This window comes from Schizophyllum commune (assembly GCF_000143185.2).
Source record: "Schizophyllum commune H4-8 unplaced genomic scaffold SCHCOscaffold_3, whole genome shotgun sequence".
Taxonomy (NCBI): Eukaryota; Fungi; Basidiomycota; class Agaricomycetes; order Agaricales; family Schizophyllaceae; genus Schizophyllum; species Schizophyllum commune.
The window spans coordinates 978,578-1,003,704 of NW_026089540.1; the positions used below are offsets into that span (position 1 = coordinate 978,578).

At 56.4% G+C, this 25,127-nt stretch overlaps 11 protein-coding genes across 11 annotated transcripts; 3 read left to right on the forward strand and 8 right to left on the reverse strand.

Annotated features, from left to right (window-relative positions):
* Positions 1-2: 2 nt before the first annotated feature.
* Positions 3-3,389, reverse strand: SCHCODRAFT_02531872 (uncharacterized protein). The gene is made up of 4 exons (XM_050343548.1): positions 2,561-3,389; positions 1,705-2,511; positions 1,537-1,653; positions 3-1,485 (listed from the first exon to the last, which is right to left on the reverse strand). The coding sequence occupies exons 1-4, from the start codon at positions 3,314-3,316 to the stop codon at positions 217-219; spliced, it is 2,949 nt and encodes a 982-aa protein (XP_050201543.1). The 5' UTR covers positions 3,317-3,389; the 3' UTR covers positions 3-216.
* Positions 3,390-3,664: 275 nt separating this feature from the next.
* SCHCODRAFT_02745269 (uncharacterized protein) lies at positions 3,665-4,525 on the reverse strand (the record flags this gene model as incomplete). The annotated part of the gene is made up of 3 exons (XM_050347189.1): positions 3,665-3,963; positions 4,020-4,173; positions 4,224-4,525. The coding sequence occupies 3 exons, from the start codon at positions 4,523-4,525 to the stop codon at positions 3,841-3,843; spliced, it is 579 nt and encodes a 192-aa protein (XP_050201544.1). The 3' UTR covers positions 3,665-3,840.
* Positions 4,526-5,125: 600 nt separating this feature from the next.
* Positions 5,126-7,282, reverse strand: SCHCODRAFT_02614313 (O-acetylhomoserine ami). Its single transcript, XM_003034236.2, has 9 exons — positions 6,945-7,282; positions 6,781-6,895; positions 6,700-6,725; positions 6,608-6,650; positions 6,428-6,555; positions 6,351-6,369; positions 5,828-6,289; positions 5,358-5,777; positions 5,126-5,305 (listed from the first exon to the last, which is right to left on the reverse strand). Exons 1-9 carry the CDS (start codon positions 6,971-6,973, stop codon positions 5,228-5,230), a joined length of 1,320 nt encoding a protein of 439 aa, XP_003034282.1. The 5' UTR covers positions 6,974-7,282; the 3' UTR covers positions 5,126-5,227.
* Positions 7,283-8,484: 1,202 nt separating this feature from the next.
* Positions 8,485-9,256, forward strand: SCHCODRAFT_02186252 (uncharacterized protein). The gene is made up of 2 exons (XM_050342012.1): positions 8,485-8,567; positions 8,624-9,256. Exon 2 carries the CDS (start codon positions 8,743-8,745, stop codon positions 9,217-9,219), a length of 477 nt encoding a protein of 158 aa, XP_050201545.1. The 5' UTR covers positions 8,485-8,567; positions 8,624-8,742; the 3' UTR covers positions 9,220-9,256.
* A 754-nt stretch (positions 9,257-10,010) lies between these two features.
* Positions 10,011-15,010, forward strand: SCHCODRAFT_02492109 (Pkinase-domain-containing protein; the record flags this gene model as incomplete). The annotated part of the gene is made up of 18 exons (XM_050342960.1): positions 10,011-10,085; positions 10,135-10,180; positions 10,231-10,319; positions 10,371-10,400; positions 10,450-10,514; positions 10,667-10,923; positions 10,969-11,361; positions 11,415-11,536; positions 11,621-11,926; positions 11,983-12,396; positions 12,447-12,488; positions 12,541-12,687; positions 12,746-12,880; positions 12,929-12,975; positions 13,030-13,152; positions 13,202-13,524; positions 13,574-13,743; positions 13,796-15,010. The coding sequence occupies 18 exons, from the start codon at positions 10,011-10,013 to the stop codon at positions 15,008-15,010; spliced, it is 3,999 nt and encodes a 1,332-aa protein (XP_050201546.1).
* A 384-nt stretch (positions 15,011-15,394) lies between these two features.
* SCHCODRAFT_02492847 (t-SNARE) lies at positions 15,395-16,490 on the forward strand (the record flags this gene model as incomplete). The annotated part of the gene is made up of 5 exons (XM_003033668.1): positions 15,395-15,621; positions 15,672-15,756; positions 15,810-15,952; positions 16,013-16,224; positions 16,279-16,490. The coding sequence occupies 5 exons, from the start codon at positions 15,395-15,397 to the stop codon at positions 16,488-16,490; spliced, it is 879 nt and encodes a 292-aa protein (XP_003033714.1).
* A 199-nt stretch (positions 16,491-16,689) lies between these two features.
* On the reverse strand, positions 16,690-17,377 carry SCHCODRAFT_01038111 (uncharacterized protein). The gene is made up of 4 exons (XM_050340898.1): positions 17,282-17,377; positions 17,116-17,220; positions 16,988-17,062; positions 16,690-16,935 (listed from the first exon to the last, which is right to left on the reverse strand). Exons 1-4 carry the CDS (start codon positions 17,370-17,372, stop codon positions 16,841-16,843), a joined length of 366 nt encoding a protein of 121 aa, XP_050201547.1. The 5' UTR covers positions 17,373-17,377; the 3' UTR covers positions 16,690-16,840.
* Positions 17,378-17,824: 447 nt separating this feature from the next.
* On the reverse strand, positions 17,825-19,674 carry SCHCODRAFT_01290255 (uncharacterized protein). Its single transcript, XM_050341386.1, has 14 exons — positions 19,360-19,674; positions 19,221-19,309; positions 19,068-19,162; positions 18,977-19,012; positions 18,929-18,932; positions 18,828-18,863; positions 18,679-18,778; positions 18,584-18,629; positions 18,508-18,522; positions 18,401-18,449; positions 18,275-18,350; positions 18,185-18,220; positions 18,088-18,129; positions 17,825-18,028 (listed from the first exon to the last, which is right to left on the reverse strand). Exons 1-14 carry the CDS (start codon positions 19,415-19,417, stop codon positions 18,003-18,005), a joined length of 708 nt encoding a protein of 235 aa, XP_050201548.1. The 5' UTR covers positions 19,418-19,674; the 3' UTR covers positions 17,825-18,002.
* A 292-nt stretch (positions 19,675-19,966) lies between these two features.
* SCHCODRAFT_02614336 (uncharacterized protein) lies at positions 19,967-21,407 on the reverse strand. Its single transcript, XM_050344654.1, has 4 exons — positions 21,220-21,407; positions 21,002-21,147; positions 20,867-20,943; positions 19,967-20,815 (listed from the first exon to the last, which is right to left on the reverse strand). The coding sequence occupies exons 2-4, from the start codon at positions 21,044-21,046 to the stop codon at positions 20,197-20,199; spliced, it is 741 nt and encodes a 246-aa protein (XP_050201549.1). The 5' UTR covers positions 21,047-21,147; positions 21,220-21,407; the 3' UTR covers positions 19,967-20,196.
* Positions 21,408-22,201: 794 nt separating this feature from the next.
* Positions 22,202-23,226, reverse strand: SCHCODRAFT_02568505 (uncharacterized protein). Its single transcript, XM_003034239.3, has 2 exons — positions 22,780-23,226; positions 22,202-22,728 (listed from the first exon to the last, which is right to left on the reverse strand). Exons 1-2 carry the CDS (start codon positions 22,988-22,990, stop codon positions 22,460-22,462), a joined length of 480 nt encoding a protein of 159 aa, XP_003034285.1. The 5' UTR covers positions 22,991-23,226; the 3' UTR covers positions 22,202-22,459.
* A 52-nt stretch (positions 23,227-23,278) lies between these two features.
* Positions 23,279-25,114, reverse strand: SCHCODRAFT_02568507 (terpenoid cyclases/Protein prenyltransferase). The gene is made up of 9 exons (XM_003034240.2): positions 24,920-25,114; positions 24,758-24,873; positions 24,649-24,704; positions 24,454-24,599; positions 24,251-24,383; positions 23,948-24,181; positions 23,789-23,894; positions 23,547-23,741; positions 23,279-23,487 (listed from the first exon to the last, which is right to left on the reverse strand). Exons 1-8 carry the CDS (start codon positions 25,030-25,032, stop codon positions 23,587-23,589), a joined length of 1,059 nt encoding a protein of 352 aa, XP_003034286.2. The 5' UTR covers positions 25,033-25,114; the 3' UTR covers positions 23,279-23,487; positions 23,547-23,586.
* Between the last annotated feature and the right edge of the window lie 13 nt (positions 25,115-25,127).

The window sequence follows — 25,127 nt, forward strand, 5'->3', positions numbered from 1 at the left end:
AGGTTGACGGCAAACGGGGCAACCAAGAAGAAAACCCCAATGAATTGCAGATGCAGGAAGAAAATCTATGTACGCGAGAACTATGCAGGAATAAGGAAAAAGACATTGCGGGTGATATGGTACATGTATCGTGAAGAGATGCGTAATAATCCGTGAGATCCTTGATGGACAATGAGTAGTTGCTTTTTGTCGTTCGTGTGGCCATCTGGTGGGTGATCATCTAACGTGCAGTGGGGACGATGGAAGGATGGGTGACTGCGGTCCGTGCAACGATGCACCTGGCCCGCAATATGGTGATGACTGAGCGGGAGAGGTTCGAGATGCAGCTCGTGGCGAAACAGGTGCCGGCGCCGGCGGTGAAGTACTCCGCGGAGTCCGCGGCCGACGCTCTGGGCTACCAATGGCGGCGGCGGCAGAGGCAGTAGACAGAGCGTCCGGCGCAGAGGCATGCGAGACATGGGTAGAAGGTCCCGGAGCAAGCGATAGGCCAGAGCGACTACTCTGGCTCTCGGACGGTGTGCTATTCCGTCTGCGAGGGCGCGCCCGACGCCCGTGTGAGGGTGAATCTCCAGTTTCGCCCTCACCCTCGCTTTCCGACGTGTCCACCCAATCGTCGCCGTCTTCACCGCCACCAGAGGCCCGCCCTTTTCCTTTCCTGTCGCCACCATCTTTGCCACCCTCCGTACTCTCCTCCCCATCCCTCGACCGCGAGTACGACGCATGCACCTCATGCAAATGTGCCGCCCTCGCCGACCGCTGCGGCTTCCTCTGCGGTCCATGCCACGACCCGCTGGGGGGCAGCACCGTGCCTCCCGAGTTCGACCGCAGAAGTAGAGCAGGCCGCTCGGGCTTCCCGAACGCGAAAGAGCTCCGCTGCACGGTCGCCGGACGCTGGGCCCGAATCGTCTCTGCCTCTGATCGCGACGGCGTCCCCGTGCCCCGATCCAGCGCGATGCCCACGGCGCGCGTTACGGTGGCCGGCCACTGCAGATGTGCCGCACGCGTTGGGGTCGCGAGGCCGCCGTTCATATGCCGTCGCGTCGGCGTGCGCAGTGAAGGCGCCCGGGGACGCGTAGAGATGACTAGGCGTGCAGGTCGACGCTTCGGGGTGGGCACATTCTCCTTGTTGACGTCCGAGTCCACGTTCTTCCCAGTGGGGTCGCTCAGGTCTACCGAGCGGGAGTTGATGTCCCTCATGCGGTTGTTGTGGATTTCCTCCTCTGAGAGGATTTCGTTGTGTTCGCGCGAGCGTTGCACGGGACGTTCGCGAGATATAGAGGCGTCACTGTCTTCCCGACCCCGACCGTTGCGAAGTCGGTCCATGACCCAGTGGCCGCTCATGCTGAGCTTGCGGCGGCCCCAGGCGCGCATGGCGGGCGAAGGATGTACGACGTCGACGTTGCTGCCGCGCGTCATGGCAAGGAAGACTAGGACGGCCAGAAGCAGGCAAAGTTGGGCAATGCTGAGGCGTTTCTCCAGGATGACCTAGACGAGGTCAATATCGATGGAGACTTCATCGAAATAGACACTGCATACCTCGTCAGACAAATAGTTCACCTTGCTGATCAGCTCGTCGTAGTCAGCCTGCAGACGGAGACGTTGGCGGTCCCATTCCGCCGCTGTCCGATGATAGTTCTGGCTTTGCGTCTTGCCCTGCACACCCTTCAATATCGCGGCTCGTGACTTGGATGGAAGCCCACTCACCAGTGCCTGCAGCCGTCCCACGTCCTCCGTCAGCCTGCGAAGGACCTCCCTCACCCCCGTCGCCTGGTCCTCGAAGTACCGTACATACAACGTCTGATTCGCCTCCAGCGCAGTGAGGCGGTTCATGATAGTCCGATAGATAGACTCCCCCGTGGCCGCCGCGAGGGGCGGTGCAAGCGACACGCTGTTCACGCCCGTCTGGACATTTTGCGAAGCGGTAATTGTCGTGGTAATGGAAGTGGTGGTGGTCGAGTCATCGGCCTGCTCTCCAGGCGGCTTGCTGATTGAGGAACCCTCGGAGGTAAGAGTGACAGACGTGGTGGGTTGCGAGCCATCCGTCGGCTGAGCGTTGGAGTCATTCCCGACAGTCGCGGTAGGGACGCTTTGGCTCGTCGGGCTGCCACTCGAACCGCTCGGCGACGTGCTTGACGTTGTGGCCGAGGAAGTCGCAGAGACACTGACGTCTGTCGTCGATGGCAGAGCAGTGGTCTGAGGTGTTCTCGGTCCGCGCCCCGACCGGTCTGTCGTGACGCTAGAGGGGACCTGCTCGTTGGCGGTGGCAGCTGCCTGTGGCTCCTCGGCGACCTTCGTCGGGTCCGCACTAGAGCTGGCTGGAAGAGCGGATGACCCTGCGATGCGCGCGCGGCTCTCTTCTTCCCAGGCCTCCCATTTCCATTGCTCGAGATGTGTGAGGCCGTACACGCGAAGGAGAGAAACGGGACAATAATATTCGTTGCCATAGTGGGAGTGGAAGTCGATGCGGATATAACGGTAGAAGTCGCGTAGGGACGTTGGGGGATGGAAGGACTGACGCGAAATGTCAGGGGGATGCGAATCATGAGCGTATGCCACTCACCTGCACTCCGCGCACGTTCTTCGCCTGGTATGTGCCCGCGACCGTCCATTCCGACTCGTCAGTGGTGTACCGCTTAGCGACGCTGACAGTAAAGTCCTTGAACACCCCGCTGAAGAACTCGAAGTTGGCAAGCTGGACGGTGTCGATCCGAATATCCTCGCACAGCTCGACCACAACGAACTGTGGAGTCTTTGTATCGCAGGGACTAAGCATATAGCGATCGCGCTTTGAGGAGAGGATGGATTGCGCTGACTTGGCGCCTTTGTGGAAGGCGTGGACGCGCGCGGAGCAGTCCGAGCTCGCGTAGTTGAAGCGGTCCGTCAACGGCACCTTAAAGTGAAGGGACATAGGCTCTTCAGTCCCAGCCTCGTTCGCCGCGGCGCCTGCGCCGTCCGTCCCGCCAGGTGAGTCCATTGCCGCGGGGGGCTGCGTCTCTCCGCCATCTGAGTTGGTCTCTCCTGCGTTAACCGGCGCTGAGCTCCCTGTCGTACTTTCTGACCGGTTTGCGTCCCCTTGCGCGCGAGTCTGCGTCTGCTGCTGCATCGCGAACTGCTTCGCTTTCCAATCTTCAAAGGACAGCAAGACATCCTCCTCCGTAGCTTCCTGGTCCGTAGGCTGCACTAAACAGCATATCGGAGCCTCTGGGGGTGGCGGCGCTGCAATGGCGATCGCGCGGAGGGGATCATTCGGGGAAGTCTGCGCGATTGCTGGGGTCGTCAAGAGCAGAAATGCGCTCAGGGAGGTGAGGGCGACCATCTAAAGAGCTCGCGCTCTCAGAATAAAGAAAAATAACGAAAACAAGAACGTGAACGTCGAAGACAAGTTGCGGACAACTGGACAAGGGTCGACGGCCATTCAATGAACTCGGCGCGGCCTTCCGGTGCCACGTGTGACGACGTGAGCGCAACGTCAGCTGTCACGGTTGGACTTTGCTGGCAAAGTTGCATGAATTACAAGCGCTGGACAGGGCTGTGACTGGCACTTTCGGTAGAGTTCCCACAGACTTGTCTGGTACTGACACGCTTTCCCAGGCCAAGGCACTTTCCTACGGGGCGAGATGGCTAGGAGCCTGCAAGAAATATTGGACCTTGCTATTTGGTCGTAAGCGTTGAGCGTGTATGCTTCGTAAGAGTGATTAGTTTATATTAGACGAATTGGGGCAGCAGCCTAAAGTCAGATAATCGGTCCGTATCTCTTCGAATACACTACTACTAATAAAGGGGAACACGGGGGGAGGGGGGGTATGGGAGGGTGAGCTTGGGTCATAACTGTCCGCTCGTTTAAGCCGTTAGGGCTGAGGTTGCGATGGATGCGACAGTCTCTGCCACAGTCAACGATGCATGAGTCACAGTGCTAGCCACCGGCATGTCGGCAGTGCGCAGGCGATACCAGAAGAATACTATCTGGGGACGTGGTCAGCAGGAGTGGCAGACGGGTTTTGACAGACAATGGATGCTACCTTCAGTTCCTGCAGCATCGCACGATACTTGAAGAACAGGCGCAGAGCTGCGCCTGTCCAGGTCATGGAGAGGATGATGCGTGGAATGGTGTATGTATGCAAGCGCCGGATAGCGACCCGCATGTGTAGGAAATCCGCGTCGAGTTTTGTAAGCCTGAGCAGGGTCGGTTGAGAATGCAAATGCGATGCAGTGCAGAGGGTCACACTCGCATAGTCCGCATCTCACTGATGCTAGGCACAGTTCCGGTATTCGGAGACTCGCCTGCCCAGCCCTCCTCATGAGCCTCGGAGAGCGATAGGTGGATTTTCATCTGCACCTTGTCGCAGTGTTGCAATACAATCTGGGGCGACAGAAGGATTATCATGGTCACAGCCATCGCGACTATGGCAACGCCAGCTAAGACGTTGCGACGCTCGGCGGTAGGCAAGTCCCTCAGGACGCTGGTCTCCAGTAGTCCAAGGGTGAGATGGACGACGTAGCAGATCAGCTTGAGAGTCCTATACATAGCGGCGGGTGAGAACTTGCGTGAGATTGAGCTGCACGTCGAAAGCTATGAATGCTCTCTTATAAGGAGCTGCGATATGGTTGTCGGCGCATGTTGTCTGTGTACTTGCATTACCGACAAGAATTGAACCTAAATGACCTCGATTAAGAAGGACTGCGAACGACGCGCCACGTCCGAAGGGCATCCGGTATTGGAAGCGGTGCAAGAATAGCCATACACAGTATTCGCCACAGAGGTCTGGAGTGTCTGTCCTCAGGATGTATGAGCAGCCTAGAAGCCGAGTTGGAGGAAACGTTGAGTGAACTCTGTCGACATTGTCGGGTGCAGATAGTTGTCGGCCTTACGTGCATTGTACATATCAACAGCGTACACCACCGGTGAGAGTGCAGGATCGACTGCCAAGATCAGCGCGGTACATTGACCTGGTCCCTTAAGCATGTTGAGAGCCTGTGGGCCTGTGGTACGAGTAAAGAGGGTGCACATTGCTGCGTGGGAACCACGTGATGTGACTGTTGTAGCTAAGTCATATGACAAGCTAAGCATGGACCCACAAGATGCAGTCTGCAGGCACAATTTATGCTGGTATCTTCTCCTCAAGCATGCACGTGAAGATACAATAGTCTTGTTCACATATGGTATAATATACAAAATCAATACATGTCCCGAACCCAAGCGGAACGTTTCTTCTACTTATTCATGCCCTCACTGCCCGAAGGTCGCCTTGAACGCACCCTCAAAATCGGCGATGATGTCGTTGATCGACTCAATACCGGTGGAAATCTGCAATTTCTATCAGAGAAGCACCTTACCCCCAATCGCGGTCTACACTCACCCGAATGAGGTCTGGCCGCACGCCCGACGCCAACTGCTCCTCCTCCGTGAGCTGCGAATGCGTCGTGCTGGCGGGGTGGATGACGAGCGTCTTCGCGTCGCCGACGTTTGCCAGATTGCTAGCGAGCTTCAGGCTGTCGACGAGCTTTGAGCCCGTCGCGGCGTCGCCCTTGACGCCGAAACTGAGCATACCGCCGTACTCGCCCGGCACACGGAGGAGCTTCTTCGCGAGCTCGTGCGAGGAGTGCGACTCGAGTCCGAGGTAAGAGACCCAGGCGACGTGTGGGTGCTGCTCGAGCCAGCGGGCGAGGGCGAGGGCATTCTTGCTGTGGCGTTCGCCACGGAGGGAGAGGGTCTCAAGGCCCTGGAGGAGGAGGAAAGCGGCGAAGGGGCTCAGGCAAGGGCCGACGTCACGGAGAAGCTGTAGCAAGGTCAGTGGCGTATACAAGGGTAATGAACGACAATGCTTACCTCTGTTCGGACCTTGACGGCGAACGCAGCGGCGCCGAAGGTGTCGCTAAAGATGAGGCCGTGGTAGCCCTCCGATGGCTCAGTGAAGCCCGGGAACTTGCCCGACTTGCGCCAGTCAAACTTGCCGCTGTCGACAATCACACCACCGATGGTGGTTCCGTGCCCGCCGATCCACTTCGTCGCGCTGTGGACGACGATATCCGCGCCGTGCTCGATAGGGCGGATGAGGTAACCGCCGATACCGAAGGTGTTGTCGATGATGAGCGGGATGCCGTGGTCGTGGGCGACCTTGGCAATGGCGGGGATATCAAAGATGTTGAACTTCGGGTTGGCGATACTCTCAATGTAGATCGCCTTAGTCTTCTCGTTGATCGCGGGGATGAAGTCCTCCGGGTTCGTGCCCGTCACGAACCGCGTCTCGATCCCGTACTTCTTGAAGGTGACCTTGAACTGGTTGTAGCTCTGAGGAGGGCCAAGGTCAGTTCAATGGGTGCTCATCCTTGTCACGACTGATGAAACTCACGCCTCCATAGAGATAAGATCTGCGGTATGGTGTGCGATGAGCAAAGGGAAGTCCACTTTGGGATGTGGGTAACTCACGTTGACACAATGTTATCGCCGGCAGATGCGATCGCAGTGATCGCGAGGAACTGGGCAGCTTGGCCGGAAGCGACGGCCACTGCGGCGACACCCCCCTCAAGCTGCGCTATCCGCTGCTCGAATACGTCCTAGACCGAAATTAGATCTCGCGCTCGCACTGACGGCGCAGGGCGTACTCACCACCGTGGGGTTGCCTATGCGCGAGTAGATGAAACCCCCCGTCCTGCGATCGGTCGGTTATACGAAGGGGGACAGCTGGCAGTCTTTCTCACCTGAGGTTGAAGAGATCGGAGCCGTGCTACAGGGATGTCAGGATCGAGGTGTAGGGTAGGGAGGGGGAGGGGTGCACGCACAGCAGAGTCATTGAAGGTGAAGCTCGTCGTCGCGTAGATCGGCACCGCGCGCGCGTTCGTCGCAGGATCCGGACGCTGCCCACCATGCAGCTGGATCGTCTCGAACTCGGGCTCCCTATCGTACGCATGAGCGACTCCTTTACAACCCTTTATGCACCACTCACTTATAGAACGCTGCAGATGCCTCAGACATGATGGTGGAGGGGGATGGAGGAGGTGGAGGATGGTATGAGGAAGGAGTAAAGAAAGATGAGTGGAGATACGGCGTGGGGGAGTATATTATGGCTAGCGCTTCAGTATGGCGTGCTAACGACGCGTGAGCACGCGCGCAGCCCACGGGGGGCAATCATGGCGCCTTGAGTGCTGCTGGTTCGGGACGCCTGTCGGCCGTGGCCAGGTGCCCCTTTTCCGGTATCAGGCATTATTGTGGTGCCCAGGCCGGTGGATAGGGCTTGTGTAGGCATCGCGGGAGGAGATTGTAGCCGGGGAGGACAAAGGAAAATCCAGGCGGGATTTCCGCCACCTAGCCTGCTCATGACGCCAACATACGCGACGTGCGCGCGATTTGATCGACGGATACCGTGACCTCTTGCCGGAACGACGTCCCGATAACGTTGAGCTCAAACTCGGGCACCCAAGAGCTCTACACGTACTACGACATGTGTAGACCAGAGTGACAACGGCGGTAGGCGCGTAGAACAGACTGCTAGGATTGCGAGCTATGGACCCATTACCCAGGGTGGGGTATGGGTCCATTTCCACAGTCTTGATCAATAGGAAAAACAAAACATTGCGTAGCCAGCAGATACAGAGTGACTGGACGCAAGAAAACGGTCCCGTAGAGTTGAACACTTGACATGAAGGAAGAGTTAAGGCTTCCTCATCGCGAGCGACGATGCAGTCAGCGCGCACCGGCTCTCCGGGAAATGCCGCACTTCTGTTCCCACGCCACTCAATTGCATGGTTTGCGGTGGCGTCCGGAATGCCTGCTTGACCTCTACTTGCAACCATGCATTGCTTGTCTAACGCATTTCCCCTGATGCCTTCATCCAGAGCATCATGACATTACGCACAGCTCCCACAGCAAATCTTGTGGCCTTCCATGAATATCTTATCGTGACCGCCGACACCACTGCACTTCTTACCGGCATTGACTGCACTGCCAGAAAATGCTTGATGCGCCGCACGTTGTCTGCTTGCCTGCTCTACTACCATGTCTTGTGTTTTTTGCGTCGATCTACGATTTGGTCCCACCCAGCTCTTCGCTGCACCACGACATTCTACGCCTTCGCCTCAGGCTCCATCGAGGTATCATGATTGATGCTCTGGCTTTCGCACTCGCTCTACATCTCCAATACTCTCTATCCTGCGCTCTATCTCTGCTTGTGAAACTTGCCTTGGTCTATAATGAACGGCACCGACTGCCTTCGCTTGTCCTCCTCTTCGTCTCTACCCTCGACATTCCCAACTCACCCTCGCACCGCCTTCGTTCTGCAGTCTGATCCCCCAAGTTCTCGTCTCGTCCTCTGCAGATGTGTCAGCAAGCGCGAGGTCATGCGCGGCGCTCCTGATCTGTCGTTGCTCAGGGTATCTGACACGCAGACATGCTGTGCTGTTCATCGCACAGAGGAAGCTGCACTGGCTGTGGGAGGAGATCTCTAGATCTATACACTCCTACAGACGACTCGATCCTGGGACCTCTTATAAGCTGGCTTGTGACGGTCGAATAGTGTAATACGCGCTGAGACTTTGCAATCCTCGAAAATGAAGGTAATTGCACAGCCTATGTACGTGCTTGACTCCGTTCGCAGGGCGGAACTTGCTTGCTGATCCTTTAGAACAGCTATACCGTGGCTTCATGCTGCACAATGAACGGCACGTGCAGGCCATCGATAATCTTGCGCACCGACTTGCGCGCACCTTCACGTCCTAGGCTGCCCCGTCTAGGCCAGCAGCGACTCCATGCCGAGGAGCCCTTGTCGGACAACTTTGATTCCATCGCCTGGCCACGTAACGGAGGCCCATTGCCTGGAGCGCGCGGTGCCTATGGCAGCCAACTCGGCGGATATGTTCTGGACGGGGAGTGGGCCGGCGCAGGACGTAAACGAAGCAATATCACGAATGCAAGGCTGGAAATGTAGGCTATTCAGGAGCCGGATAGGTAAAGTACTGAGGCATGGGTGGAAAGGCGGCGGAAAGGGACAAGAGGTCCTTCCGAGCTCAAGCATCAGACCTTGCTCGACGCCCACGCAATTGACTGTGACACTCCATAGGTGCGTGACGTCACAGTTCGGATTATGCACCACTCATTTATTCCGCGCCTTATATCCGCCCTGCATTGCGCGGTGGTGGGCTCAGTCTACCTCATATCTGACTTCATCCCCCAGGTTGGGTCTATGGGGAATACCAAGGATTCCCAGGGAACTTCGCGGATCCTAAATCGCTGCAGTTCCGTGGTAATCCTGGGCAATCCAACTTTCGATCACTTTTGAGTTTGCCTCCGTGCTTGAGGTTAGCGGAACCAAAATTCGTGAGTCCACGGGCGACCTAGATGGGCACGCCTGTGCACCGTACATATGCCTTCACTGTGTGCCACGGAGAAACTTGGAGGTCCCGAGAAGTTTGTCTCATGCAGAACTTCTGTGACTCGCTGAATACAATGCATACTTTTCTTTTTACTACTACTATTGGAGGACATCGCTGTTCGTATTCTTCCACTGTGCGGTACCCTCCATTTTGGGGACTCGCTGTGGCTGAAAGTTGTTATGTCATATTCTAGAGTTGCATTCACCAGCGGGCGTCGCCAGGGCGGCGAGGGCAGCCATGCGTTTCCATGGGCTCCTCAATTCAGCCGACCTACATTGCATTCTCCGTGTCTATCTTCTTCACGGCTTTCGATTCAAACTTACACTTCACCCTGGAAAGGCGCTGGAAAGGTACTCGCAAGTCGAAGTCCAGTAGCCGGCACGGGGGCGCACGTGGTTTGATTAGGCCTGATGGGCGACTTCTGCAAAGCTTTGTTCCTGCAGTCAGCGCCGGACGCGACAGCGAGCTCAATTAGCGCGTCTCGGGCCCTGCTCTTTCCCTCTGCAAGCACAATCACCCCACGAAAGGCGCCTTCACTCCTTTCCACGATCACGAACGCGAACAACGAGTTCATTAGACGACGACATAATTCGGAGGCTCCACTACTTCCTCTTGCGCATTCTTCCTTCCACAACATCAACACCATGGCCACGCCTTCGAGCTCGCGGCCGGCGAGCATGTCTTCCCGGCAGGGCGGCTCGCGAACGCTGAACGACTACGTGCGTGTGCGCGCACGCGCGAGGTGGCGAAAGGCTGAAGTGCTTGCAGCAACTCGGCGACTCGCTGGGGAAGGGCGCCTTTGGGCAGGTCTATCGTGCGTGATACATTACTGTTGAAGTACCTTCGCTGATGTCTCGTACGCAGGCGCCCTCAACTGGGCCACTGGCGAGACCGTCGCCATCAAGGAGATCACACTCAGCAATATCCCCAAAGCGGAGTTGGGCGAGATCATGGTGTGTCGTACGCGTCCTGACACAAGAAGTATGTTACTGACCCATGTGTAGTCTGAAATCGACCTGCTCAAGAACTTGAATGTTGGTCAACGCTGCACACGCACACGCGTCACGCTTACCTCTTTTGCAGCATCCCAACATCGTGAAGTACAAGGGCTTCGTGAAGGAACGCGAGTATCTGTATATCATTCTTGAGTGCGTACCGATTCCCATCGTACACGCCCTTGCAACCGAGACGTGGTCGTCTTGTCTCCGGATTAGGCGCCCATGGCCCTCGTGACACCGGATCATACTCCACATATCCACTCCTGAGCATGAACAGGCCAACGATGCTGATCTGCACCCAGATTCTGCGAGAATGGCTCGCTGCATAACATCATCAAGCGGTTCGGGAAGTTCCCAGAGAACCTTGTCGCCGTATATATCGCGCAGGTCCTCGAAGGACTCGTATACCTGCACGAGCAAGGTGTCATTCATCGCGACATCAAAGGCGCAAACCTCCTCACCAATAAGGATGGCACTGTCAAGCTTGCTGACTTCGGTGTTGCAAGCACGGCAACATCGACCGCTAATAACGATGCGGTCGTAGGCAGTCCATACTGGAGTACGTATGTCGTACCTCTCCACGAACATCACTAACATCCTTTAGTGGCTCCTGAGGTCATCGAACAGTCGGGCGCGACGACAGCGTCCGACATCTGGTCCGTCGGTTGCGTCGTCATTGAGCTACTGGAAGGCCATCCGCCATATCACACTCTCGATCCTATGCCTGCACTTTTCCGCATCGTACAAGACGACTGCCCGCCCATACCCGAGGGCGCCTCCCCGATCGTCAAGGATTTCCTCTATCACTGCTTCCAGAAGGACTGCAACCTGCGCGTCTCCGCCAAGAAGCTGCTTCGCCATCCATGGATGGTGTCAACGCGGAGACAGATGGAGGATGCGCCGCGAGAGTCTCAGGGCCCTGGTGGGCGACCGCTAAGCAACTACAACTACGACGAGGCGGTCTTGAAGGTGCAGGAATGGAATGAGGCGCTGAAGTGTACGTCCAGCAGCGCACCATGATTGCAGGCTCATGCTAACACCGCTGAATAGCACCTTCACGCCCCTCGAAGCATCCGAGCAAGTCTAAGCCATCTGCATCTCCCGCTATGGATATACAGCCCTTGCGCTTGCCTGTATCAACATCAGCGGGGTCAGCGGGCTCCGGCTGGAAGGTCGGCTCAGATCCACGCTCTAAGGCGGCCGGTCGTATCAATCTTGCGGAGAAGATCCAGCCCGTCTTCGTCCCGCCGCCGGAGGAACAGACTGACAATTGGGACGACGACTTCGAGGAGGGCATCTCCTTGACGAAGCTGCAGGCGCCTGTGCGCGTACCTTCGAAGGACTCAGCATCTATCCGTGCTTCGCTCGACAAGAGCACGGCGTCAGAGGAGGAGCGCACAGATGGTGACGATAATGCCCGCACGATCCGTCCCAATTTCAGTCCAAACTCTGGGCCTGTGCCGCTGGCGAAGGCGCCTGCCAACGAGATCAACCCTATCATTGAGGATTACTCGGATCTGGCTGAGGATGATGAGTTGGAGGGTAAGGTTGCGGACTTCAAGGTTCGTGCGATGCAGATCGCTACTTTGGTCGTGCTCACAGACTGATGCTCGTGCAGATGAAGAACTCCTTCCGGCGTGGCCTTTTCCACCCGGATGACATCAAGGTCCTTGGACTAAACAGCGCTGGACCCTCCGCACCTCTCTCCGCCCCCTTACTATCCGACTCTTCCCCTCGTCGTTCACCCCGACCAAGCCCTATTATGCTCCCCACAGGCAAGATCGCGCCCAGTCCAGCTACGGCCCAGCCCCGACACGCGCGGTCGAGCTCTTTCGCGGGCAATCTCGGCGAGATGCGCACGAGCAGCATGGGGCAGGCGGAGGCGCGGAAGCTGCTGAACCAGCAGGAGTTTGGCAAGTACGCGGAGGATGACGATGAGGACTATGATGATGTGTTCGGGAAGCCCAATGGGACAATGGCGGGGTCGGGGCAGACGCTGCAGCTGAATACGCGGTTGTCGAACAAGTCATGGGTATGTGGTTTCGATGCGGAGAAGTGCAGGGTAGCTGATGCTCTTCTTAGCTTGGCGACGAAGCCTCGGACGAGGAAGATCCATTCGCGGAGGTATGGTCCTACATCATGCACTGAAGACCGCTCACTGACATGGCTCTTCTAGATCGACGAGGGCTTCGCCGAGGACGATTTGGAGACGAACTTGCAGCGTGACAAGTACGCGCGGTTGACGAACCAGGTCAACCAGCTTATCGACGAGCTGACTCCGTCTGCACCCGACTTCCAGCTACGAGAAGCCTGCGATCAGTTGGTACGCTGCATTTACAACCCCGAGTCTTCCTACGGGTACTGATCTGTTGCTGCTACAGTTGGCGATCATGTCGGACGCGCCGGAGATGCAAGTGCAACTTGTGTCTTCGCACGGGATGCTAGCCATACTGGAGGTGCTGGAGGGACGATGCTCAAGAGATGTCATCATGCGGCTGCTGCAGATCATCAACAACGTAAGGTTGCAACTCTGAACCAGTCAGGCATGACTAACCCTACGCTAGCTTGTGCAATCCGACATCGGTTTCCTCGAGAGTTTCTGCCTGATTGGGTGCGTGATCTCCTGAGAATCATCTAATCCTCTTATCACTGACTGGCCCTCTAGCGGAATCCCCGTCATGATGGGCTTCACATCCAAGAAGTACTCGTCGGATTGTCGATTGCAAGCGTCGAACTTCGTACGGCTGCTGTGCCACACCTCCGTCTTGACACTGCAGATGTTCATCTCGTGCGTGTAGTTCTTGTTTGCAATTTAACCTCTACTAACGAGAATGCAGATGTCGTGGCTTGAAAGTTCTCGTCGACCTGCTGGACGAAGACTACACCGAGCAGGCGGACCTTGTCGTACATGCCTTGAACGGCATCTGTAGCGTATTCGAGCTGCAAAGCCCGACGACGAAGAACGACTTCTGCCGGATGTTCATTCGCGAGGGCCTCCTTGATCCTCTGTCCGCAGCACTGTTGAACGTGATGGCGTCGCAGGGCGAGTCGTCGATGGAGATCAAGATGAAGATCATCCAGATTCTTCAGGTCTTCGCTCAGGTGTCGCAGTCGGATATACATGTGAGGAATGCGCTGGGGACGCGGAAGGTCATCAGGAGTGAGTCTCCCGCATGTGTCTTTCGGGGGGTGTACTGACCGGATGATAGGACTGCTGCGCGCATGCGAACTTCTGGAGCCGGAATGCCTTGCGCAGATGCTGAAGGCTATCAAGCATCTGTCAATGAACCCGACGCTTCTTGAGGTCTTGCAGAACGCGAATGCGATCGAGATTCTCGTCCGCATCCTCGATGAACAATCGACAGGGCCTCACGGCACGGTATGCGATTTTGCGGCACCCAACAAGTTTGTGCTGACACATCATCTCGCAGGAAATCTCCAATCACATCTTCCAGACCTGCTACAACCTCTGCCGCCTCAACAAGTCGCGCCAGGAGGAAGCTGCACAGGCTGGCATAATTCCTTGCCTCAAGCGTGTCATTGAGACGCGGTCGCCGCTGAAGCAGTTCGCGCTTCCTATTCTGTGCGACCTCGCGAGCGCAGGGAAGAGTTGCCGCTCGCTCCTGTGGCAGCACGACGGCATGTCGATGTACCTTCGCCTCCTGGACGATCCGTACTTCCAAGTTAGCGCCCTCGAGTCAATCCTGTCGTGGTTGCAGGACGAGACGGCACGCTTAGAAGACAAGCTGCTGGAGCCGACATCTGTCGAGCTCCTCGTCAAGTGCTTCGTCTCCGCCAAGGCGAACTCCTTCGAGAACTTGTTAGACCCGTTCCTCAAGCTCATTCGCACCAGCACGCCTTTGACGCTGTCCATTGCCAAGGTGCCCGTGTTTCACACCAACATTCGCGAGCGCCTCATGGGCCGCCGCGCGAAGGCCGTGGTGCGCGTCAACCTGCTGCGTGTCCTTCGCACGGTCGTCGAGGTGCACCCGAACCGTGTCATGCTTGTCGAGAAGTACGGTCTCGGCGAGATCGTGGGCCGGTTGGCGAAGGAAGACCCCGCTGTGCTTGTGCGCAAGCTCGCGAAGGAGATCGCGCCGACGCTGCAGCCTGGCCTCGCGCGGAGGTCGATGAGCGGTGGAAGTGGTGGACGTGCCAGTGCCGCGGGCATGGACAACGGTGCCAGCGGCAGTGGAAACGGCGGTAGCGGCGGGCGGAAGGCGAGTCGATTGAAGGCGAAGCCCAAGGTCAAGGGCCCGACCGACACGCCACAGACGCCCAAGTCTGTCATCGCACCGAAGCGCATGCGGCGGTCTGCTAGCGAGGCAAACGCGTCGCCCTACGGCTCCATTGCCCCCAACCGACATCCAGCATCGCCTACCGTCACCATGGGTCGCAGCGGCAGCAGTCCCCTGATGACGGGGCTTCTGCACGGCAGCCCACAGGGCACACTGGGGTCTTATGCTGGCAGCATCAGCGGCAGCTACACGAACGGAAGTTACTTGATGAACGGCGCCTTCAATGGCAACCTCACGAATGGCAACGGCAATGGCGGGACCAATTCTGGCACCGCGCGGCATGGTACCGCAGGCAGGCGTCCGCGAAACAAGCTGGGCGATATCGCATGGGAGTCGCCCCGACAATAGTCTAGTCTACCTCTCCCCTTCTATGGTCTATTTCGGCAGGAGGATCTAGGATTATGAACTCGTTTCTCGCTATTCGTTCGTATCGTATTTGTATATTATACTCCTCTCCTTAGGCTCGTGGATTTTATGTGTCGCTCAGTTACAGTCGCGCTGTCTGCTGATTTTGTTGTCGGTAATTCTCTCTCCTTTTCTCATCGTATGCACATATCTATTAGACACAACTAGCATAGGTACCTCCTCGCCATCTCATGCAATCCAATCTCAAGTCTGCAAGATGAACTGGGGGAGCTTGTGGGTCTGCCGGATAGCATTCACGTGCGTGTCGCGCTATCCCCGGCTGTCATTGTTGCGCCACGGCTCGTGTATGCCTTGTTCTCCCCCACCATGAGTTTCGCAGATATCGAGGCGACCGCTGGAAGCGCCCCCGTACGACGTGGATCCTCCTCCTCTGCTGCATCTCTCCCAAAGTCTAAGGAGGATGCATTATTCCTCGACCTCCAGTCCTCGCTCTCCCTGCAGGTGTTCAAGATGAACGCGAATGTGCAGGGTATCCTGAAGCTCGTGGACCAGCTGGGGACGCCGAAGGACTCGGCGGCGCTGCGAAAGAGTCTGTGCGTATGTCGTTTGGTAGGGGGATAGGGCGCTGACCGACGAAGCGTAGACATGACCTGACGGATTCGACGCGGGCGATGGTGAAGCGCGCCTCGGATGATCTGAAGAAGTTGACGACGCTGCAAACGACTCTGGTGCGTCTCCTGCATACTGTGCTGCATTGAGGGGAACTTACGCGAGGACGTAGCCGCACCATAAGACCACATTGCAAAAGACCTCGCACGATATGCAGATGTCCATGCTCGCATTCCAGCGCGCACAGCAGGTTAGCGCGGAGCGGCAGCGCACCGTCGTTGAGGGTGTCCGGATAGCCGCGGAAGAGGGGGCAAGGTACGCTTCTCGCCCCTTCGTCGTAAGCACGCCTACTGACGTCTTTCCTACCCCTTCTAGTCCTGGGCCTGCCGCCGAGCCGTCTACCTCCCCTGAACAACGACAAGCGCAATTGCTGCAGAACCAACTGTCACCGCAAGAGCTCGAGTACCAAGAGTCCCTCATCCAGGAGCGCGAGCGCGAGATACGCGAAATCGAGGGCGGTATACAAGAGCTTTCGGAGATTTTCAACGACCTGGGGCACCTCGTACAAGATCAGGGGCAGATGCTAGGTACGTGGCGTGAGGTGGTCTGTCGTGGTTATGACCTGACCTTCCGCTCAACAGACAACGTCGAGAACAATATAGAATCTGTGGCTACGACGACAGGGGACGCTGCCACCGAACTCTCCTCTGCGGCGGAGTACCAGCGCAAAGCGGGTCGGCGCGCGGCGTGCCTGATGCTGATCCTCGTCTTCGTCGTCGCTATAGTTCTGGTTGCGGTACGTCCGTTTGATCCCTTTTCCTTGCCTTGGGCTCATCGTCGTGGTAGGTTTTGACGTGATGGACTCCCTTGTGCGCGCGCTCCTGCTTTTGGCATGTGTATCTTTATGGAATCAACAGTATAGGATATCTCACCTCTATAATCGCATGCTTACTACTGTACATTTTTGCGTCGCATCCCTGGACAATATACCTTACGTACACGAGAACCCAGCGCACCGACGACATGCGCCTCGATTGCAGGACACAATGATGTTATAGACGGTCGGGAATTTATTATGGGCGATGATATCGTAGGCGAATTCCCTAGAATGAGGGGTATATGAAGTGGTCGGAGATATAAGTACAATGGGGGTAGTTTGGATGGGGCGGGACTGGAGACCCATGCTATGTAAAGGTCCATGTTCTAAGGCCGCTGAACAGGCGCGTCCGACGAGCTCTCAGGAGCCGGCGTAACGATGATTTTGGGGGAAGGTGGCGTCGGAGCCCTCGGGGGAAAGGCTGGCACACGAGGTCAGTGGCGAGCTTCAGAGCACTGAGATGAATCACTGACTAGGGCTTCTGCAGGACGAGCGAGGGGTCGACTGGCCGGAAGAGTTGATGGAGTGGTAGGCTTGGATCAAGTCGGCTGAGGTGTCGAGATAAGAAAAGATTCAGTGGACGACATGGATAGGGACCAACCTTTTGAGTAAAGACGGTTGCTCTCCTTCGTCTTCAGCTTGAGGTAACGATCCCAGAGCGCGAGCGCGTAGAAGATCAGCATGAAGAGGATCAACATCATGGCGCCTGAATATAGCAGCGTACGTGAGCCACCGCGAGGCCTGCATACAAGTGGCAGACAACGTACAACCATAGGGAGCACCCCTGCCGCAGTGCAGGTCCTCGTTCGTGATCTCGTCTACGGAGAGCTGGGCATCGGGCTGGGGATAGGGAGCCATCTAGGATGTCGTAGAGGGGCCGGAGCTCAGAAGTGTAGATAGTCTGTGCGGGAGGAGACAAGAAGGGAAGGGTGGCGCTTGATCAAGGGCCGACAATCCTTAAGTACGAGTGCAATGCTGTTGCGGACCCGAAGCGCTTGGCACTAGGCAAAGAGCTGTGGAGGGCAAAGACAACGCGGTCAAGCGCCAGAGCCCATGACGGCCGTCTCATAGCCTGTTTGAATGCTTGGCTGTCCTTTGTCGGAGCGGGGGCGGTGCAAAGGTGTTAATGAGCTCGGGCCTTGGCATAAGGCGAGTACAGGTCTGAGATCTTCCTATAATTGGTTGGCTTGCTAATGGTCACTGGCTTACTAGGATCGCTAGAGGCCGAGCTTCCGAGAAACCTGAGTGCAGGTCGAGAGAACGGTTGAGATGATTTCGTGCACAGCCATCGCCTTTGTTGTTGGCGGCAGTTTCCGCAGAAAAGGTCCTGTGGACATACCGATTTGGAACAATGAACGCTGATGCCTCACAGCAAAGGATTTTTGGTGTGTACAGAGCAGGTGTGGTGGACGTTATAGGGGTAATTCAATTGATACATAGCAGCAATGAAGCGAAGGCTGATCTCAGGATCTTTCCACCCCACCCCATTCAACCGCTCCAGACAGCAGGACCAGCTGTAGACGCAGATTAGCATCGTCCGACATCTGCTGAGATGGCATCTGGAAGTACTTACGAGCTTCATAGCCGCTGTACCCATCAGGGAGGGCGTAGATGTCTACAGCAGAAGCCCGTCAGCATCACTGAACTCCTGTACCATCAGGAGCGCTTACTGATGAGGATCCCCGGATCCGTAGGGCTGTAGGCGCCTAAAGATGAATGTTGTCGAGATACGGATGACGCGGTAAGCGTAGCGGACTCACCCGGGAAAGATACGGTGGGCGATGGCGTGCCGTTCCCGCCATTCTCGATGTTCAACTGGGCGCAGGCGATGTAGAACTATGAGACGTGGATGAGCAGTGTTAGTGCTGTATGAAACGATGACTCGCCTGAGCTCCGCCCTCGGTCCCAGCGGCGTGCAGGGCAATCTGCTCTCCCCTATATAGGACTTCAATGAGCTTGAAGTTGAGCCGTCGCATACTTCACGGTCGCTTGCCTCAGAAGGTATTGTCTTGACAAAAAAAGGAGTGTCAGTATAAGTTCCAGGTTCACAGATCGAGACAGCAACTAACCCGCTAGGAACCGACTTCGGAATGGTGAAGTTGAAGTCCACGATATCTGGCAAGGCATCTCAATGACTGCGAAAGGACCAATTTATATGGCTCACTCTCAGAGTCGAAGACAAGGCCAGTGTCGGGAGAAAAGGACGGCGACCATTCCCAGATCTTGAACCAGGTCTCACCAAGCCCGGCTTCGTTGGAGTCGGCCTACGACCACACGATAAGCACGTGAGTCACGCCCTCGACGAGAACATACGCTGGGGTCAGCAGGCGTCAAGTACGCCGAGAAGTACTGGAGAAATTCGTCAAATGGGCGTGCATACGCGACTTTGATGTCTTACGCCACTGGAGTCGATAGCCGGTGGATCTCAGCAAAGGGACAGAACAGAAGTTGAAGCGACGTACGGATGGCCCATGGTGTTGTCTGCGTGAAAGCCGACGCTGAAGAGCGCTCGAACATAAGCAAAGACGTGTCAAAGGAGAGACAGAGACGCACATCGATCCCGCGGATACCGTCGCGATCCCTGTCTGACCAGCGATCGTGTCGTCCAGCTCGTAGCAGCGGATCGCATCGGCCGTCACGTCTGTGGCCTTTCAAGGATGCAGGTGAGGTCGTATACTTATCAATAGAAAGCTCATAGATACTGACCGGCTCACTAGTGTAGTGATTCCAGGTGAGGCGGACGTACTCCCAATCGGCGCTCTGCACGCCATCGACGATCAGGTCAGGGAATTTGTCTAGTAACATGCATGTTAGCGCGCCGTGTACATGAAGGTCGCGCACGTACAGTGGGCAGCAACGAGGGGGATGAAGAGCGCGGCGAGAATGGAATGAAGTAGGACCATAGTGGACGGGGGACTTATCGTAGAGCACCGTCGAGGGCAGGTTTTTATGTACCTTCCTCATATCCGACGAATCTCCTCCTCCATTCAAAGGCTAGGGGCGGCCCGCCTGGAAAGTAGCTTGACCAGGGTTCGGCGCATGGCTGTCATGGCCAGACGCTCAGCGAGTAGAGACGACCGCATGACGGAGAGTGCAGAGGCCGCAACGAGCCAGGACTTCAGCCGAACCTCACCCGCAGTTCCCACTCACGTCAATCAGGCGCAGGACCGTAAGAACGGCGTAATCAGCCTGGTCCCGCTGAGCGGTCGAAGCAGAGGCCATGGTCATGAGAACCTGCCCATAGCCTGCAAGAGTGGGCACTAGAGCGCGCAGCATGCGCCGAACTTGTTCCCGTATATTCAGTAGCTTGATGAAGGCACAAGGCGCGTTTACTGGGGCGGAGATGTGCTTGAGAAGACCCTATATGAAGACAAAACAGCGAGAAATGGGACGTCCATGATGTTGATGCAACTCGAGCCCTTGATGATGGGAGAAAACAAGCAGCGGAAGGACGGATACTCATTGGACATCTCCGACCGGCATTTTCCGAGGGATATTACTGACCTTCGTCGAACTTCGGTCGCCTTGCACCTTCATGTCCCCCTTTCGTGATGTACATACACACGCTGAAGGAGAACTACTACCTGAATTCTATGGCGAATACCCCTGGACGAACTATAGTACATTGGTATGAACGTGGCGGCGAGGCGACGAGAGGGTGAGAAAAAGGGACTTCTAGGCACTAGACGAAGGACAAGAACCCTTGCCTTACAGCAATGATATACACGAGAAGGGGAAGACTGTAGATGAGGAAGCAGTGAAGCACGTCTCTAGGCTTCAATGTGAGAGTGAATTGATGGGTCTGCGCCATCGCTGCCTTCGAATCCTCAGACGACGGTGCAGCGGGCGCTTGCTCATCAAGCAGCCAGCACACGCCCTTCGTGAACATCTCCCTCGATGGGAAGACCTCGAGGATTTCGCACGCAAGCTCGTCGACATGCAGCAGATACTTCCGCCACAGGTTCTGCGTGCCGTCCTTGCTGGTGTCGAAGCCGACCTCGAGCAGCTCGGCGTCCGCCGGCTTCCCGAGCTTGCTGAACATCTGCCCAACCGCGAACTTGTCCTCGAGGAACAGGCGCGCGGCCTTCGGCGAGCGGAGGATGATGGTCGAGGTCGCGGTGCAGACGACCTTGTCGGAGCAGCGCAGCTCGACTTGGCGCGCTTGGTATATCGGGGTCGAGGCAGACGTCGAGGCGATGCGCTCGTCGGCGGGAAGCGATAAGGAGCGCTTGCCTTCAGCCTCCTCGGTGTATGTGTGCGAATAGACAGTCGCAATGTTGATGGGTCGCGCGAAGAAGGCGCTGAAGGAGGGTCTGAGCACTCAGGAAAACAACTGACAGAATCGGGCATACCTCAGAATGCGCTGCAAGTCGCCATGGGCGGACAAGGCGATCCGCTCGAGGCCCGAAACCTCCGGAGGCCAGGCGAACTGTGATCGACGCGTTAGTACGCGCCTTGCGCGCCACCCGGAGTAGAACAGGACGCACATTCACGCTCGTCTGGTTGGGGGTGAAAGTGAAGAAGGGAGCCATTCGGAGTCCTGCCGTATTGGCCGCAGACGCGCGACTCTTATGGACTATCGAAATTACAAATTTGATGCCCACAGCAGAAGGGATGCTATAGCCGTCGAACTCTACATTCACGTAAGATGGACATGAAAAGGACACGCCCCTGGGAACAGCGCAGCGCGAGGTGCGCTACTCACCTCGACGGTTATGTTATCCACGCCCGCAGCGTTATCGGGGAGCAGATACGCAGGGTTCAGGACAAGCCCAGAAAGAGGTTTTTGATAGATCGAACGGCGGGGTGGGCGAGCTCGAGCTTGCGCAGCTTCTGGCCTCCAGCGTGCTTTTATGTCTGCAGCTTCCATTGTGATGCTAAGCGAGAGTGAATGAACTTGTATGGGATAGGCTTTAACAAGACTTGAACTTAGACATGTGACGCGCGACGCCACACGAAGAATACAATAAAAACACAATACCGAGTCTCATGTCGGTCGCATATCTGGTCGCCATAACAGAGTCGAAGGGAGGATTGGAGCAGGCTTGGTGCATATGGTTTTCTCCTCAGAAGCCGCATCGAGCGCTGCTTCAAGCGTACCATTCAGACGTGGGACTTGGTGCCGAGCAGGATTGAACGGGGGCGCGTAGCCTCATCATAGAAGGTAGCAATCGCATCCGCAACGATTAGTCTCGTCTCGACTTCTTGTATGCAAGGGAATCTGCCTATCGGTCGTTGGAGAGGGGGAACAACCGGCGGTGGACCCCGGGACGGGGTGGCGTGGGCGCCTGTCTGAAGCGCTCGGAGTCTCTGCTTGTATGTCCGCAGATGAAGACGTGCTATCCGCAGCCTTTTGCAAGCTCTATCTCACAAGGTGGGGGGAGGGGTATCTGCAAACTTACCTTGGGCTGGTCGCGCAAGTCTACACGGCCGTCAACGTTCTCAGCGCATTGACAGCGGCAATACTCTCAGCAATTCATGGACAGACAACCATCACAGCACCTGCCATGGTGTAGCGAGAGGTAGAAAGAAGTCAAGCGGAACACAGCGCAGGCGGTCGAAAATAGACGGTCAGTGGCGAAGGTGAACTTGATCTGGTGCGGCCGTGACAGAGAATCCTGTATATCACGTGCTCTGTGACTGAGTTGAGCACGCACGTGACAAGATAATTGTTTACCCTCGACCATTCGCGTTCAACTTCACCCCTTTATTGCAGAATTCTAATATAGCGATAGCAATGCATGCAATCTCATGCAGACCATATACTCTAGATCTACATATCTATGCGGATATATGTTTATGGGTTAACCAATGTCAAAAACGCAGGGACGGAGATACCAGCGCACGCGTACGATTGATGCCACAAAGTACGATAGAGGTATTAAAGATCAATCGAGGGCATAAAAGCGAGCATAGGTCATCTAAGTAGCATGTGTTCTATATTCTCACCGATCCATAGCGATAGGAAGAGCAACAGAAGGAGCCGGTACCACCACCTGAGCAGGATGAAGGAACGTCGTGCCAGTGAAGGACGAGTGAGCAACGAGAGCTCCATCACAGCTCCCCAGCGTCGTGACGCTATAAGCCGTGTGATCAACGTCAATAGGCTTCGCAGGAAGGTCTTCGCCTGCAGAGCCTCTGACGCAGCAAAGGTGATGGCGAAAGGAAGAAGATCCTATGAGGCAGAGAGCGGTGATAGACGCCACCAATAGGACTGTCGATCGCGTGAGTGATGACAAGGCTTTCAGGAACGGCAGTAACTCACGTATGCCGAGGACGATGGCGGCGACGACGTTCTGGCTGATAGGGTGCGTGTCCTGTTCTTCAGCGAGGGCCTCGCGGGCTTCGAGGATGGCCGCGTAGCAGATGGCCGAGGAGGAAGAAAGAGGGATGGCGGCGGCACGGACAGGGCTCAAGATAGTGAGAAAGAATAGAAGCGCTGCCAGGACACGGTGCATCGACGGCATTAGAGGCATGCCGGAGGGATCAACGTGTTTACGAGATTTGTACTAGTGTCAGAGTGGCAGGAAAGAGAGACGAGAGGCTGCGATTCCCCTTCAGAGGGCTGCTATATGCCGCCTGTAGGGACGGCGGAAGGGGCGTCCGGCAGCAACGTAGGGCAATCGGTGGTAGCCCTTTTATAACTGGTTGACTAAGCCGATGGAGACCTCCCCGTGCGTAGGGAAAATTGCGGACCTGTGCTGCACAGATCAATAGCAAGGTGCCAGATCGATCTACGAACAGCTTTCGAGCGAACTTTCGATCCGAAAGCTGTATATCTTAAGCCTGCGCTACGTAAAACTTGGCCAACGGTCCGAGCATCACCATAGCATCTATTCTTACCTTCCAAGGAGGGGGCGGTCATATGCCCCGCAGGCTACAGGTCGAGTAATATTTCGCGGGATTTTTGCACGTCGCATTCAGGCGTATGCAGAAAAATCCGAGAAAGGGGTCAAATAGAGCAAGGTATAACCTGTGAAACGGAGATCAGTGCCAGATTCCCATGCCGATACATAGTCGGAGTCTACTCACTTAAGGCTGTAAGTAGAAAAAGACCACAGAGACGTCACCATTATCTAGCCGCAGGAATATACTTCCTCGCCCACTTCGCGGTTTCCTCCCGCGCATTCAGCAGGCAATCGAAAGGCTCGAATGCCCAGGTCTCGTCGGTCGTTGATGTGGGGTACATCGACGCGGCCGCGAGCGAGAGGTAGGTGTGATATGGGTCTGCAGATACTTAGCGTCTCGAGTTATCAAGAACATGGCATGCTTACCTGGGTGTTCCCCAGGCGCCTTCGATATTCCACCATATCGGAATTGGCATCGGTTAAGGAAACTCGTGAGCGCGTCCTCGTCGACGAGATGACCTGCGCCCATGATCTACACATACTGTCAATCCCTCAGCAGCCCTTAAAAGCCGAAGTCGCCCTTACCTTCAGCGCCCCGCCGCACCAAAAGCAGTAGCACGCATCCGGGTCCTTGTTCAGACGTCCCGAAAAGCCGCCGCTTGATTTTTGGTTGTCGAGTAGCCATCGTATCGTTTGCGCGCGCTCACGCGCCGTCAGAGGTGCGCCATCCGGCAGCAAGTACAGCGCAGCGATTGCCGTGTAGGTTGTTCCACCCAGTGCCTCCCCATAGGGAGCTTGGCCATACCCACCTTCGAAAGACTAGAGAGGTCACGCGTCAGCATTGAGACGAGGCAGGAAAGCGGACAGGGAAATGAAGCGCTAGCTCACCCGGCAGCGCGCGATGTACGCTACGGCGGCGTCCACGTCAATTGCGGACCAGTCGCGGAGCATGCTGCAGATGGCGAAGGCGCAATACGTCGTGCGTAGGTCGGCGTCTGCGCGTGCTGGCGTCGTACCGAAGCTGTATGATATTCGTTTGTGTAAGTGTGAATTCGACGACGCAGAGCGTGTGAGCATGACATGGTGCGCACCTTCCGTCCGACAATTGGCAGGAGCCTACAAAGCGGCTGAGCCCTTTGCGGTCGAGGCGAGTAAAGTCGTCACGGAGGATAGCCAGGCTCAAGAGTGCGGTGTAGGTCATGATGATATGTGGCGCGCTCTCGTCTGTGTACTCTTCCTACTCAATGATGAGCAATGCATACTACATCCGCGAGATTAAAGCGCACCTCTAGCGACGTCCTCATAAAGTGGCTCGGAGTGAAGGCAGTCCCATGGGGTCCGCCTATCTCGCAACGTCAGTATCCTGTGATGTTCAGAATCAAGCTCATCACGCACGCGCCTGCTGTTCCCAGAACCATGCGCGCCACCCTTCCCTCTCGCGCTCATTCGTCTTGCTCTCCAGCAGCCCCAGCAGATCCAGCGTCCCCAGGCAATAGTACGCAAGCGCTACCCTTTCCGAACGGTTAGTTGCGTCCCCCACACTCCTCCGGCACTCACTTTGACGAGTCAAGCTCGATCTGAGACGCCGGGAGCGCCGTCAAGCAGCGGTTCGCGTGCGCAGCGTGCCCCGAGCGCGCTAGCGGGGCTACCGTGTCCATCGCCTGCGCCATCCGAGACGTTCCGAGCAAGAGGCGGGCAAGACGAACAGCGGAACGCAGCCCATGTCCCCGATACCAAGCCAAATGCCGTGATCCAGCGCGCGATC

Excerpts from the sequence above, each read along its gene's own strand:
- SCHCODRAFT_02531872 (XM_050343548.1), bottom strand. The coding sequence starts at position 3,316 with ATGGTCGCCCTCACCTCCCTGAGCGCATTTCTGCTCTTGACGACCCCA. Across the intron at positions 2,512-2,560 it reads AGAACGTGCGCGGAGTGCAG|TCCTTCCATCCCCCAACGTC; the intron begins GTGAGTGGCATA and ends ATTTCGCGTCAG. Across the intron at positions 1,654-1,704 it reads TGGGACGGCTGCAGGCACTG|GGCAAGACGCAAAGCCAGAA; the intron begins GTGAGTGGGCTT and ends AAGGGTGTGCAG.
- SCHCODRAFT_02614313 (XM_003034236.2), bottom strand. The coding sequence starts at position 6,973 with ATGTCTGAGGCATCTGCAGCGTTCTATAA. Across the intron at positions 6,556-6,607 it reads GCATAGGCAACCCCACGGTG|GACGTATTCGAGCAGCGGAT; the intron begins GTGAGTACGCCC and ends ATTTCGGTCTAG. Across the intron at positions 5,778-5,827 it reads CCGTCAAGGTCCGAACAGAG|CTTCTCCGTGACGTCGGCCC; the intron begins GTAAGCATTGTC and ends ACCTTGCTACAG.
- SCHCODRAFT_02186252 (XM_050342012.1), top strand. The coding sequence starts at position 8,743 with ATGCCGAGGAGCCCTTGTCGGACAACTTTGATTCCATCGCCTGGCCAC.
- SCHCODRAFT_01038111 (XM_050340898.1), bottom strand. The coding sequence starts at position 17,372 with ATGGCTCCCTATCCCCAGCCCGATGCCCAGCTCTCCGTAGACGAGATC. Across the intron at positions 17,063-17,115 it reads CAACCGTCTTTACTCAAAAG|CCGACTTGATCCAAGCCTAC; the intron begins GTTGGTCCCTAT and ends TCGACACCTCAG. Across the intron at positions 16,936-16,987 it reads CTCGTCCTGCAGAAGCCCTA|CCTTTCCCCCGAGGGCTCCG; the intron begins GTCAGTGATTCA and ends CTCGTGTGCCAG.
- SCHCODRAFT_01290255 (XM_050341386.1), bottom strand. The coding sequence starts at position 19,417 with ATGGTCCTACTTCATTCCATTCTCGCCGCGCTCTTCATCCCCCTCGTT. Across the intron at positions 19,310-19,359 it reads CCCCCTCGTTGCTGCCCACT|ACAAATTCCCTGACCTGATC; the intron begins GTACGTGCGCGA and ends GCATGTTACTAG. Across the intron at positions 18,630-18,678 it reads CCTTGTCTTCGACTCTGAGA|ATATCGTGGACTTCAACTTC; the intron begins GTGAGCCATATA and ends ATGCCTTGCCAG.
- SCHCODRAFT_02614336 (XM_050344654.1), bottom strand. The coding sequence starts at position 21,046 with ATGGCTCCCTTCTTCACTTTCACCCCCAACCAGACGAGCGTGAAT. Across the intron at positions 20,944-21,001 it reads CCAACCAGACGAGCGTGAAT|TTCGCCTGGCCTCCGGAGGT; the intron begins GTGCGTCCTGTT and ends CGTCGATCACAG. Across the intron at positions 20,816-20,866 it reads GACTTGCAGCGCATTCTGAG|CGCCTTCTTCGCGCGACCCA; the intron begins GTATGCCCGATT and ends ACCCTCCTTCAG.
- SCHCODRAFT_02568505 (XM_003034239.3), bottom strand. The coding sequence starts at position 22,990 with ATGCCTCTAATGCCGTCGATGCACCGTGTCCTGGCAGCGCTTCTATTC. Across the intron at positions 22,729-22,779 it reads CGCCATCGTCCTCGGCATAC|TCCTATTGGTGGCGTCTATC; the intron begins GTGAGTTACTGC and ends CGCGATCGACAG.
- SCHCODRAFT_02568507 (XM_003034240.2), bottom strand. The coding sequence starts at position 25,032 with ATGGCGCAGGCGATGGACACGGTAGCCCCGCTAGCGCGCTCGGGGCAC. Across the intron at positions 24,600-24,648 it reads TTATGAGGACGTCGCTAGAG|GAAGAGTACACAGACGAGAG; the intron begins GTGCGCTTTAAT and ends ATCATTGAGTAG. Across the intron at positions 24,384-24,453 it reads TGCCAATTGTCGGACGGAAG|CTTCGGTACGACGCCAGCAC; the intron begins GTGCGCACCATG and ends AATATCATACAG.